At 40.5% G+C, this 12,512-nt stretch overlaps 1 protein-coding gene across 1 annotated transcript in view; it reads right to left on the bottom strand.

Moving 5' to 3' along the window:
* The window catches only part of Sec15 (exocyst complex component Sec15), a 30,320-nt gene extending 18,068 nt beyond the window's left edge, over nucleotides 1–12,252 (bottom strand). The window contains exons 1-6 of the mRNA XM_076188249.1: nucleotides 12,204–12,252; nucleotides 11,126–11,310; nucleotides 10,849–11,016; nucleotides 9,880–10,001; nucleotides 2,852–3,051; nucleotides 2,206–2,346 (exon numbers count right to left, since the gene is read on the bottom strand). Coding sequence (XP_076044364.1) covers nucleotides 2,206–2,346; nucleotides 2,852–3,051; nucleotides 9,880–10,001; nucleotides 10,849–11,016; nucleotides 11,126–11,139 — 645 coding nt within the window. The 5' untranslated portion in view covers nucleotides 11,140–11,310; nucleotides 12,204–12,252. The remainder of the gene's footprint in view (nucleotides 1–2,205; nucleotides 2,347–2,851; nucleotides 3,052–9,879; nucleotides 10,002–10,848; nucleotides 11,017–11,125; nucleotides 11,311–12,203) is intronic.
* Nucleotides 12,253–12,512: the final 260 nt, after the last annotated feature.

Raw genomic sequence — 12,512 nt, 5'->3', positions numbered from 1 at the left:
TGTACAAACTCGAAACATTTGCTTAACACCCACACGTCTTTTTCACCACTCCATCCACATACATTTTGAACAATCATGGTGAGATTACACAATCCTTGTGCAGCCCCACCTTCACACTGAATCACTTGCTGTCTCCATTCCCAACCTTTGCACAAGTTCTAATGATATGGTTTAACATCATAAACTCCCTTCTTATCAAGAGGTGAGGACAGTGCCCCCTCACAGAAGACTTGGTTGTGTGGAATTTAATGAACCAGGCCCTTAGTTAAACTTTGCCGGTGGCAGGATTTGAACCGCCATCCCCTCGACCTCCGCAAGTAATGATGCTTTAAGGGGTCCCCCCGCCCAAAATCTTTTTTTCTGAAGGATCCTGCTGATTTTTTCTGGTTGATATCTAGGTCTGAGGAAACCTTCACAGCATGAGTTTTATTCAGATCTGACGAGTAGTTTATTTTTTATTTTTTAATAAAATACGTGAAAAATACCGTTTTTTGGGCTAATTTCAAATCCTATCTCCTCTTACAATTTTTATTCGATGTCTTTCATTTTACAGCAAAAGAATCTTCTACATATATAAAAAAACAAAATAGAGAGTTTTTTTAAATATCTTTGTTTAACGCCGAGGGGAAAAAATATAAACAAAATTATCGAAAAAAAAAAAGCAAAATTGTGACCGACACGTTATTAAAAAAAAAATTATTTAACATATGCAAAAAAACTATTTTATTTTTTGTCATTTATCTAGCTATTAATAGAGACCTCATATGCAAAAATCGGTTGAAAATTGAGGGAGGAGATAAGACCGAGTATCAAAAACTTACATTTTTCAGAAATGAGTGAAAGTTTTTTTTTTCCTTAGTTTGACTAAATTTTACATTGGACCTCCTAAGACCCATTGAAAACAGGTTCCATTGTATTTTCATGATGATTTTGCATCTTTCAAGTAACTCAGGCACTTTGTACCCTCCTACAGTGTAGGATATTATTCACTCAAAGTGAGGGTCTCATAAGCCGCCACCTCACTCTTTGTCGCAAAGTTTGAGTTCTTGGTCTAGAATGACCCAGCAAGGTAGTCTGATTGCTGGGATTCAGCTCTCTTTCTTTTCTTGGGTTTCCTTTCTGGTGTTGGAACAGGCTCTTGCTGCAATAGGGACATCACTGAGGTTTGAGACTCTAAACCCAAGGTGTTGCAACAAGGAGGCATCCTTGTAGCCACTTGTTAGCAAACAGTTGTTTGCGTAGAGACAACTTGTCTGATATAGGTGTAGAGGACAGAGGATCAGGTGCTGAGGATGTGGATGTAGATGGAAGGGAGAGAGCTGCTGGAGGGAGTACTAGTGGTGGTGGCGGAGGTGGTGATAAAGTTGATGCTGGGGTTCTTTCTTTCTCCCCTTGAGTTGCTAATGTAGACGTTCATATCTTCTGCAAGTGTGCCTTTTGTTTGGATAGCTTAGGCATGGCTAATATCTTCAAATATCTCTTCACTGAAAAATAGATGCGAATTTCACACGGCAAATTAGTGAATGCGGCAAGCTAATGTGTACATGTCCTTTACTTTGTAAGACTCAGGCCACTGCCAGTCGTGCAGGCTGAACTTCCTCACACCACATACTCACGTGCATGCCGGACGTAAGAGAAAACTTTACGAGTGTATCAAACGCAAAAAAATAGGGTAAAATATGGTCAAAATGTATGTAAACAATGGTCGTGCGCAGCATGTGGTTGCCGGGGGGAGGGAGGGTAGGCCCTTTAAACCCTTTAAAAATGGCGGTACGATAAAAACACTTTACCAGCATCTAGAGCAAGATCCCTACTATGTATTTATGCAATAATAATAAAAAAAAAAAATAGAATTTTTCTTAAATCTTAAGTCAGCGAGCTTCCTGGCTCTAATAATTGCGTAAAAACTCCTGGAAGCCTTCAACAGACTTCCCCTCTCCCATACAACAGGAACACATTCTCCATATTTAGGGAAGTCCAATAGGCATTCTTACCCATTTGCAAAAACCTTGAAATCAAAACCGAATCCATGCACACTCTTCTTTTCCTAATCCCAGACTGCTCTTTTCCAATTAATCCTCTTGTTCCCTTCCTAATCCTCTTTATTAACATCCCCCCCACATACACCATACAGACTACATTTAACAGTGGAAAATACCAAGGTTTAAAATTTATAACACCAGAAACTATTCAACTTGTACAGACCTTGCCAGATGCCATCTCCCAAACTTCATCCAGGTACACTCTGTTTACAAGCCCGTTGCCTGTATTCAGAACATGATCTTCCACAACAAAAAAGCCTATGACTCCGTGCAGGTACTGTCGATAGCCTTCTAAGGATTCATGCTGGTAAACAAGAAAAAAATATTATGAGCTCCCTATCTGCACTTTTCTTCTTTAAAGAATCTGACCCAGGGTAGTGGACAAGATGCAGGGATGACCTGTCCGTCATCCAGGAGGTGTCAAAACAAGAGGGAGGGAAGAGGGTAGAGGGGAGTGGGGTGTGATACGGATGGAATGGGTGGGTGTGGTTTCTATGCCTTTGTTTTTTTGGCTACCTCCCTTGTAAGGGGGAAGAAAGCCTTAGGTATATGTATGTAAAGAATCAAGGCTTCACCATCTCCCTTACATGGGGGGAAAAGGCCATTGATATATCTATACACCAAAGGCTCTATCCCCCTTACAAGGGAGGTAGCCAAGTCCACCACCCTTTCTTCCCTCTCATCTTAGCTCCTCATGGATGACGGGTCATCACTGTATCCTGCCCACTGCCCTGGGTCAGAAGCAATACAGCAAGACAGCACATCCACAGTAAGGCCATTTATTTAAATAAATATAATAAAATATATACCATGTTTGTGGGAGGCTGCAGTGCCAACCTGGCTTGCTCTTTCCGTTGTTGTCTATAATATGTCTCAAACTGTTCTCTGGCTCCAAGTACAGTGAAAATATGAAGACAGCGGTAAATTGGAGCAAAGTTGATGAGGTCTTGTGCACAAAGTTCTTCTTCTTCGTCACTCTGAGCTTCAGACTGTGCCTCGTAGACCTCACCTGAAAATACACATCACTCCAGTCAATTTCAGGACTAAAACAAAACTGTTCAGCATTATGGTATTGCATACAACTTCAACAAAGGCTTAATATATTATCCTAATTAATGGCATATACCTATGTATACCAAAAATCTTTTTCCCTTTTTATGCTTGGGGGCATGGTTCATTAAATTCCAGGCTACAAAGTCTACTGTAAGGGGCACTGTTCTAGCCTCATGATAGGGGGGAGGGGGGGTTGTGATGTTAAACCAAATCAAATCTAATTACAAGGGGTAACCCGGTCAAGTCATACACCTGGCCACATCCATCCAAAACCCATTCATTGTTCCTCCAATCTTGAGACCTTGTGGATGAAGGGTCATCCATGTCCCCTGCTACAATGCTCGAGTCAAGGGCAATGCAGCAAGGCACAGTGCTTCCATAGTGGGGTCCAACAGCCACAGACTGTTTACCCTCACTAGATTTGGCTGTTGGGCACTGATAGGGAAACTAGAAGGAACACTTACAGATGAACATGGAAACTATGGACACAAATGTCTATTTCTCATAACACTTTTTAATCCACCAAGGCATTTACGTGCTTCTCTCAATCTACATTCTACCTCCACCTTCACCCCTCCCTCTTCCTGCCACATTTGCACCCAAATATCTAAAACAATTCACTTTCTCAAGTCTCTCTCCCTTAATACTCGCTTCCAGCCTGCTGCCACTTTCTCCCCTTGTGCATCTCATCACCTTACTTTTGCTTACACTTGTCTTCAACTTCCTTCTTTCGCACACCTTCCCAAATTGTCAAGAACTTCCTCGATCCCTCCTGTGATCCTTCACAAGCACAGTGTCATCAGCAAATAACAACTGGCTTATCTCCCACTTTTTTTCCATTTCCTTTAACCATCTCCAATCCCCGACCCATTACCTCTTGCATAATGAAAAAAACTATTTAATCGCAAGTTAAAAAAAGTTTTTTTTACACGTCCAAATTTGTTCATATATTAAATATAAGGTATATGAAAACAGGTGTAAGTACTTGATTTATCCCTCTACATACGTGTATCTACCTTATCCAAAGAGACATCACTACAAAAATAAACAAGTAATTGACCTTTCTAGTCAGGACTCGGATACGGCAAAAAGTGTAGATACTGTATATGGGCCAATATGGCTACCTTACAAAATTTACTTTAGTATAATCTTCAAAGATTAAACACTCCAAATTTCCTCGTCATCAATGGTTAAACATACACATAAAATAGGATATACAATAAGGTATGCACAAATTAATCATGGTCTATGGGCCTGGGAGAAAAAAAATAAAATAAAATAAAATAACCCATGTTTTTCGGTAAAAAAAAAAAAAAAAAAAAAAAAAAAAAAAAAAACACGTTTATACAAAAAACAGCATTTTTTTTTTTTAGAGTGGCATCTATACTCTTGCACCACCCCATGTATAAATTGAATAATGATACTATATCAATACTATACCCAGGATTTAGGGTATGGTTATGATTGTGTGTTTCTTTACAGTTGTATTTACCAGGGCTGTGGAGTCAGAGTCGTGGAGTCTGAGTGAGTCACAAGCAATTACGGTGTCACTGGAGTCTGAATCTGAGTTGGTAAAAATATAGACTCAGACTCAAGTTAAATTTAAACTTTATAAGGCCTTTGTCTAGTCTGTAGAGTTATGCAGTGCACACTCCTTATAAGTAATTATAAAAAGAAATCACTTTATACATACATATACCAAGGCTTTTTCCCCCTTCCAAGGGAGGTAGCCAAAAAGGGAAAGGCATAAAAACACTCCCACCCATTTCATCCCTAAATACACTCCACACCCCTCCCACCCTTCCTCTCATCTGAGCACCTCCTGGATGACGGGTCATCCCTGCACCCTGCCCACCGCCCTGGGTCAGAAGCAGTGTCGCAAGACACAGTACATCCACAGCAAGGCCGCTTCATTTAATCGGCGACCCCCCCTCTCCGTCCCCCTTTGCATAATAAATCTCATCATCTTATCTTTGTGGTCATTCCACTAAACCCCACAAAACGTCCTTGTGCAACACTGGCTTTCAAATTTATACATAGACCGATAAACATACAAAGTATTACTTAAATAAATTAAATGAACACCTCTATTTTACACCTGTTGACATACAGTCAGAGGAGTTGTAATATTCCTGTCAAGTTCCATATGCATCGTTTCCATCACTCCATCAGTTTGGTGGTTTCTCCCACTGCTGTGTTGCCAAACAGTAGGATAATTACACTGGGTAACAATTTTTTTTTTTTTTTTTAAATCGTCCAGGGTTTTCCAGCGGAATTAGACTAATTGTGATGCTCTGAGTCCGAAAATGCCCTTGGTTTTTCTCAATCAGGTCAGGATTGTTCGCTACAGACATTTAAGAAAAAAATGATTTTTCGTCCAAAAACCCAATTTCTGTGGATCATAAAAATTCGGTTTTTCCGTTTTCCTGGGGAAATAAAAGTCAACGTATCCAAATTCATTCATTTTTTTATATACTCGTTACGTGACACAAAAGTTCGGAGTTCACGGTGTAAATCGCCGTTTCCTCGAATTCCGTGTGTGAGCAGCTGCTGGGTTGTCTCTCTTCAGCGACCAGCAGTAGTCCGCGAGCATGACTGCGTCCCACCTCCCCTGGTACCTCTCCTCCATTTGACGCATGTCCTGATGGAACCTTTCTCCCTGCTCGTCGCTGACCGCACCAAGGTTTTCAGGAAACTTCTCCATGTGTGAGAACAGGAAATGCATCTTTATACTCATCAAACACCCGAGGTTTTGGAAGTTCTTTATCATGCTGTTGACGAGTGTGGCGTGGTTTGCTGCCTTCTTGTTCCCCAGGAAGTTGTCCACCACCTGCACAAACGACCTCCAGGCGGCGCACTCTAGCGTGTTCATGGAGTTTTCGAACTCTGTGTCCTTGATGAGCTACCGTATCTGTGGGCCATCGAAAATGCCGGCCTTCAGCTTCTCAATGGTCATTCCAGGGAAGGCTCACCACAGGTAGTTGAAGCACCTCCCATCCGCTTGATGTGAAGCGGTGGGAACAAAATCTTTTCCCGGTCAACAAGAGGTTCGTTTATGATGTTGCTCGCCCCAGGTACTAACTGCTCTCGTGCCGGCCACTCTTTCTTCACATAGTGCTGGGCTCTGTCTCGACTGTCCCACTTACATATAAAGCATGGGTACTTTGTGTACCTGGACTGCTGACCAAGTAGAAAGTTCACCATCTTAAGGTCGATGCAGATGAGCCATTGGTGCTGCTCATATTGGATTTTGTCGAGCACGTACTTGACTGCTTCATATTTCTCTTTGAGAGTTGTGGAGTGCACAAGAGGAATTGAGGCAAACTCGTTCCCGTTGTGGATGAGCACACTCTTCAAAGAGCGCTTGCTACTGTCTATGAAGAGTCGCCAATCTCTCGGATCATATTGAGGAGCGCCGAGTTTAACAAGAAGACCGGCGACATCTCGGCAGTACACGAGGTCTTCCTCCTGGCAGAAGTAGCCCATGTAGTCCTGATGCCTTTTACGAAAGAACGTGATACGCACGTCCTCGCCGAGTAGATTTTTCTCTGAGTCTGGAGGCCAACAGCTCGGCGGAAGTCTTCGACAAGCTGAGATCCCGAACCAGATCATTAAGCTCACATTGTGAAAAGGGCTGCAGACCATCTTGTGTTTCATACTCTTCTTCTGTATCTCCTCCCTCATATGCAGTGGTGGCCTCGTCGTCGCTGTCAGGAAGCTCTCTGCACGCTGGTACAGGAAGTTCTTCGCAGTGAGCAACTGGACGGCGGGCAGATGGAAGGTCAGGGTACTGGAGTCTGCTCCGATTCTTCTGGTTGATGCCAGTAGTATTGATGGCGCAGAAGTAACAATCCGATTCATGGTCAGACGGCTCCCTCCAAACCATCGGAATCCCAAACTTCAGTGAAGTTTTCGTGCCCTTCGTCCACCGCCGGAGGTATTCCACGCACGTCATGCACACCGTGTGCGGTGCCCAGGACTTATCTTGGTCACCCAGCTTGACTTGAAAGTAAGCCTGGTATGCGCGCTTCACAAAGCTTGTGATGCTCTTCCTGTGCATTGACAGCGTGTATTCTCCGCAAATGTAGCAGAAAATGTCAGGATTATTCCTGCATGACCGTCGCGCCGAAGCCATATCAATACCCTGAAAAGAAAGAAATAAGTCAATTAGTCAATTTCAAACAGAAACACACCAGAAGCAACCATTTATATATGAATAATTCGCTATATTCTTAAAGAAAAATAGGATTGAACTCAAAACCCTTCAAATTATCATATGTATAGCTCGTCAGGTAGGCCTATGGCTGTATCTCAAAAAGTTGACCTGATTGAGCAAAACCAATGTGATATTCGGACTCAGAACACCAAAATTAGTCAGCTGAGAAACCCCTGACGATTTTTTGGCTGTTACCCAGTGTTATGATTTCAACTGTAGACTTACACAATAATACTCTCTCCTTTCCCCTTCTTTTTTTTCCCTTTTATACTTTTTAACACTGAATTATTGAAATAAGGATATTTAAAGTTGAAAAAAACAAAAACAAAAAGTTTCACGTTTCAAACATGTTCAGCTGTATCTTGTACTGTACTTGTATCGATAAGATCGGTTCCAGAACCAGAGTAATGTCCATCGCAATAATCGCATAACAGTACCAGTATGTAGTTAAACCAAGAGGTACTTGTGTCAGTAATTTTAGTACATTAAGACAAAAGAAGGTATGAAAACATATGAAGGATAATGATACCCAAAAAATATGTATGATACATATACCTTTCAGTATCATACATGTTCAGCTGCAACACTAGACCTTGTACCGTACTCGTATCAATCTGGTTTGTTTCAAAAACAGTAAATGTGTGATGCATAGCATTGTGTAGTTGTTGTGCTTGAAAAGTATGTGGAAAGTTAATGTATATGCTCAGTATACAAGGTGATATAGGTGAAAGGTATCACAATCCATGTGATATTCAGTGTACATTTACCAAAACATGGACTTTGACCAATGCTTGAAAACATTACGTTTATCATATTCCGGTGTAATCAAAATACAATTATACAAGTGCAGTGTAGACACAAAACTCAAAAGCATACATACATACATATACCAAGGCTTTTTCCCCCTTACAGGGGAGGTAGCCAAAAAGGAAAAGGCATAAAATCACTCCCACCCATTCCATCCCCGAAAAAACTCAAAAGCACCATGACAAAATTTTGCTAAGCAAAAATCAAAACTTTATATTTTACTGTGTTGGTTATTGCATGACAATGAAAAACAGTATAACAAGGAAAATAAATCTGGCATCGACCTAGTTACTCAATATAAAACTTTCTACCGTTTTAAGCCACATCGGCTAGTTAAACTTGTCTTGAACAGTTTAAGGAATTTTCATCAATATCCTTTGAATTTTTTTTGTCTACTTCAGTTATAAAGTATTAATGAAGAGGTCAAAACTAGGAAAGCTCACTATAACATATTTTTGTTCTTTGATATAAACCAGTTATAATGATACAAGTCTACTCAAGATTGGAGCGTATGTGTGTTGTATAGGCTTTATAAAATATGTAGGCCATAATCAGTTAATTATATGAAGAGGAGTTGGAGTCGGACTCGGAGGTTTTGTGTTCTGACTCCACAGCCCTGGTATTAACTACCAACAATTGATGAAGATTCAAAAGATATGCATATCCAGGAGATATCAGAAATCTTAACATCAATATTGACATGGCCATATGCTTTCAAACTTGCAGATAATAAAACATGGCACAATATTAAGTTTGATGGGAGTTAACCATAGTAATAGTACTGTCACATAACTAAGGTTTTTTCAGCAAGATTAAAATGTACTCGGATGATGTATTTAGTCCTAGTCCTACTCAACATTCAAAAAAAGGTCAATCCTCAGACTCCAGTTAATTCTTCTTCCACAACAATGTCTTGAAGCTTTCTTCGACCTACCAGCTGGTAGTGCATCACATTTAAATCTTGATAATGATGTGGCCAAATGCTTTAAAATTTCCAGCACAAATAATTAATTTACACCAATATTAACTAAATGCAATGAATATCAGTTAATGGTTGTTGTCAATAATTAGAATGACCTTTTACAACATTCAACACACAGAACCTAAGGAAAAACGGATCAGAAGCCCCACCCCTTTAGTCCATAGTTCCTGGGCTCTTCTGTATTTTAATCTCGGGATTCTATTACAGGTAATACTGGAAAATTTCACTTAAGAGGTATTCAAATAAGTCATGGGCTTTAACAAGGATGATGCAGGCAAGGTAATCATATTAAGACAGCAGGGCAGGGCTCGTAGTAATGGATTCAAATTGGACAATTTTATGTTTAAGAAGGAAATAGGCAAAAACTGATTTATCAATAGTGGTTAATAAATGGAATCGACTTCATAACCATGTATCTAGTGCTGAAACAATTGGTTATTTTAAGAAGATTAGGCAATTTTATGGACGGGGAAGACAGGTAGTAAGGGACATGGAACTGCCTAGTGTAGGCTTCACTGTCTCTTTCAATCTCCTCCATTCTTCTGTTCTTAAGATTTAATCACTTCAGTACAAGTCAAATTCTTCTGCAGAGCATTCGGCTGCCATATGTACGATTCATCGCATTACTTGTATTATAAAATATAAAGTTCAAAAGTTCACAGAATCCAGGGGTAATTAATGTACAAAAAAACCTGCTTGCGCCTCATAATGCCTATGTAAGCATCATTGTACAGAAGGGAATAATTACCAATCTTACCCAAAGACTACATCAACCTTACCTGTGAAGGGATTGGGAGGAAGGGGTGCTCTGCCTTTCTTGCGAGCAATTGCAAGTGAGGGGTCCATGTTGTACTGCAAGGCTGCATGTTTCATTGCGACCTGACCAATGCGAGCCGATACTCTATAATAAACACGAGGCAAATTAGTCAGGAAACTCTTTTCTTCCAATCTAAATAATTCTACATTGATAGAAATTTAAAACCGAATCCTCCTAAAGTACAAGAGAAGATCCAAATCTCAGAGGTGAGAGAAACAACTGAATATAATGTCACCATTTCACTGTCTTTTCTTATTATCATTTGTTCTATTTCCATCTTTTTGGGTTCCTTTCTTCATTCGTTATATGTAAAAGTTGATCTGTTTTGTGTACATACCAAAAGACCCTTTCCTTTCCCCTTTATAAGGGAAATCCAAGTCAAAACATAGAACCACCTCACACCTATCCAAAATCCACTCATGGACTCCCTCATCTTAGCATCTTGTGGATGAAAGGTCATCCCCATCCCTTGCCACACTGCTCAGATCAAAGGCAATACAGCAAGATACGGCACCTCCATAGAAGGGCCATGAGGTGCTCAAATGAGAGGGAGAATGAACGAGTGTGGAGTGGGTGTATGCTTTGACTTTGCATCTCTACTTATAAGGGAGGAAAAGGCCCTTTGATATGGATTTCCCTGAAGCGTAGCCAGAAATGTAGCTTTTCATACAGAACTTTAGAACTAATTTTAAAGAGGGAATAATTGAATAAAATACATACATGAATTTAAACCCAAATTTGACACAAAGGCTACAAGTGTAGCTGTTTTCTTATAAATTACAATATGCATACACTGGGTTAGAGAGGTGAAGTAGGTACCCTGGTGCTAGATACAAGTCCTCACCCCCCCCCCCACAAGAACAATGAAACACACATACAATGTCTAAATCTATACAGAAAAATGAAAGCTTCTGACAATGCCACACTTTACCTTCTAATAGCTTCAAGGAAGTCCTTGATATCGGACATAGAAGCTTCTTGTATATCATGTCTCACTCTTGGAATATTGTCTCTCATTTGGTGGGCAAACCTATAACCAGCAACTCTCGGTAAGTAGGTGTGTTCCAACTGTTCTAAAGTCTTCAGAGCTGGGTAATATCTGGAACAAGGAACAATAAAAGATGAAGTTTCAAATGCCGGTCTACATATCCCATGCTCTATACACGCTCCTCAGCATCAATACACACGTCCCATATATTTGATCTTACCTCTTCTCTTGCATCTGCTTCTGGAGTTTTGAGTATGTTGTTAATACAGGAAGACAGAGTGTGAGAGCTTCCACAGCTCCTTGAATGTTCGCCTGCACTCTCCTTGTTTTGACCAGCTCCTCGCTCTTTTCAAGGAGCTGCTTGGCAGAGTCTTGAGCCTCTTCATCTATTTTGACCACTTCTGTCTGCAATAAAACAAACAATAGAATACCACAAATAATATGTAGTGTCATTATCATGTCAAAGGAATTCTGAGAATAAAAGAGAGAGAGAGAGAGAGAGAGAGAGAGAGAGAGAGAGAGAGATAGAATGTGAAGTTCATTCTTATTCTTACAATTAAACTCCCGAGTCATTACAAGGAATTAGTGATCTTATACTTGGCATCCATTATTTCACTTTTCAAAGTAATTATCTTAAGGACATTTGTCTGCTTCAGACACTTTTCCTAATTGAGCAAGGAAGCTTTTTTTTTTTTAAAGTCGTGCTGGTTGTAATCCTTCTAAGTTTCATTGAAGTTTGTCAATAGATACTGTACTTACATAATACAAATCTTATCTTATTGTACAAAAAATAACCAATGTTCAAACTGCTACTAGTCCCAAATTATTTGGACTTGTGCTTTGGCATTTTCTTTTCTTTAAGTATTGGGCATGGTTATAATCATCAACATACTAAAAATGTGTAGGTTCAGCGTTTACTTTTTGCTTTATTGATATTCCCCCCCCATACACACATCATAAAACAATGTTCAGACTGTAGAAAAAGACAATATTTTAGGAGAAAGAATATGGGCTTCCAAGTTTAGCTAGAGGTTTTTTACAATCCAGATATCAAGCTAATGGAAATGTATGTATGTATGTATGTGTGTGTATGTATGTATATATATGTACATACATATATATACACGTGTATATTATATACATACACACATGTGTGTGCGTGTGCGCGCGCGCGTGTGTACTACCAAACAAAACACCCGAGAACCTAACCTAACCTAGTCGGGGGGCAACGAATACAAAACTGTAGGAACTGGAGGAGGAGGAGGAGGAACCACCCTTGGGGGGGTAGGGGGCGTTACCTTGAGTTTGTGCGCCTGAGTGCGAACTTGGAGGAGAGGATGATGGAGTCGATGAGTATGGTGGATAAGACGCAGGGTGGAAAGGAGGGGAGGGTGTGCAAAATACCACAAACAAGAGAGAACGATGGGAGAGGGAGGGAGAGCGAAGGAGAGAGGAGGAGGGGAGAGAGGGAGAGAGAGGAGGAGAGAGAGAGCGAGAGGAGAGCGAGGAGAGAGAGAGCGAGCGAGAGGAGAGAGAGAGAGCGAGGGGAGGAGAAAGGAGAGAGAGAAAGGAGAGAGAGAGCGAGGGGAGAGAGAGAGAGCGAGGAG

Source organism: Oratosquilla oratoria, chromosome 7, assembly GCF_046742065.1.
Source record: "Oratosquilla oratoria isolate Oo_2021 chromosome 7, ASM4674206v1, whole genome shotgun sequence".
Classification (NCBI taxonomy): domain Eukaryota; kingdom Metazoa; phylum Arthropoda; class Malacostraca; order Stomatopoda; family Squillidae; genus Oratosquilla; species Oratosquilla oratoria.
This window is presented reverse-complemented; position numbering and strand designations above follow the sequence as displayed.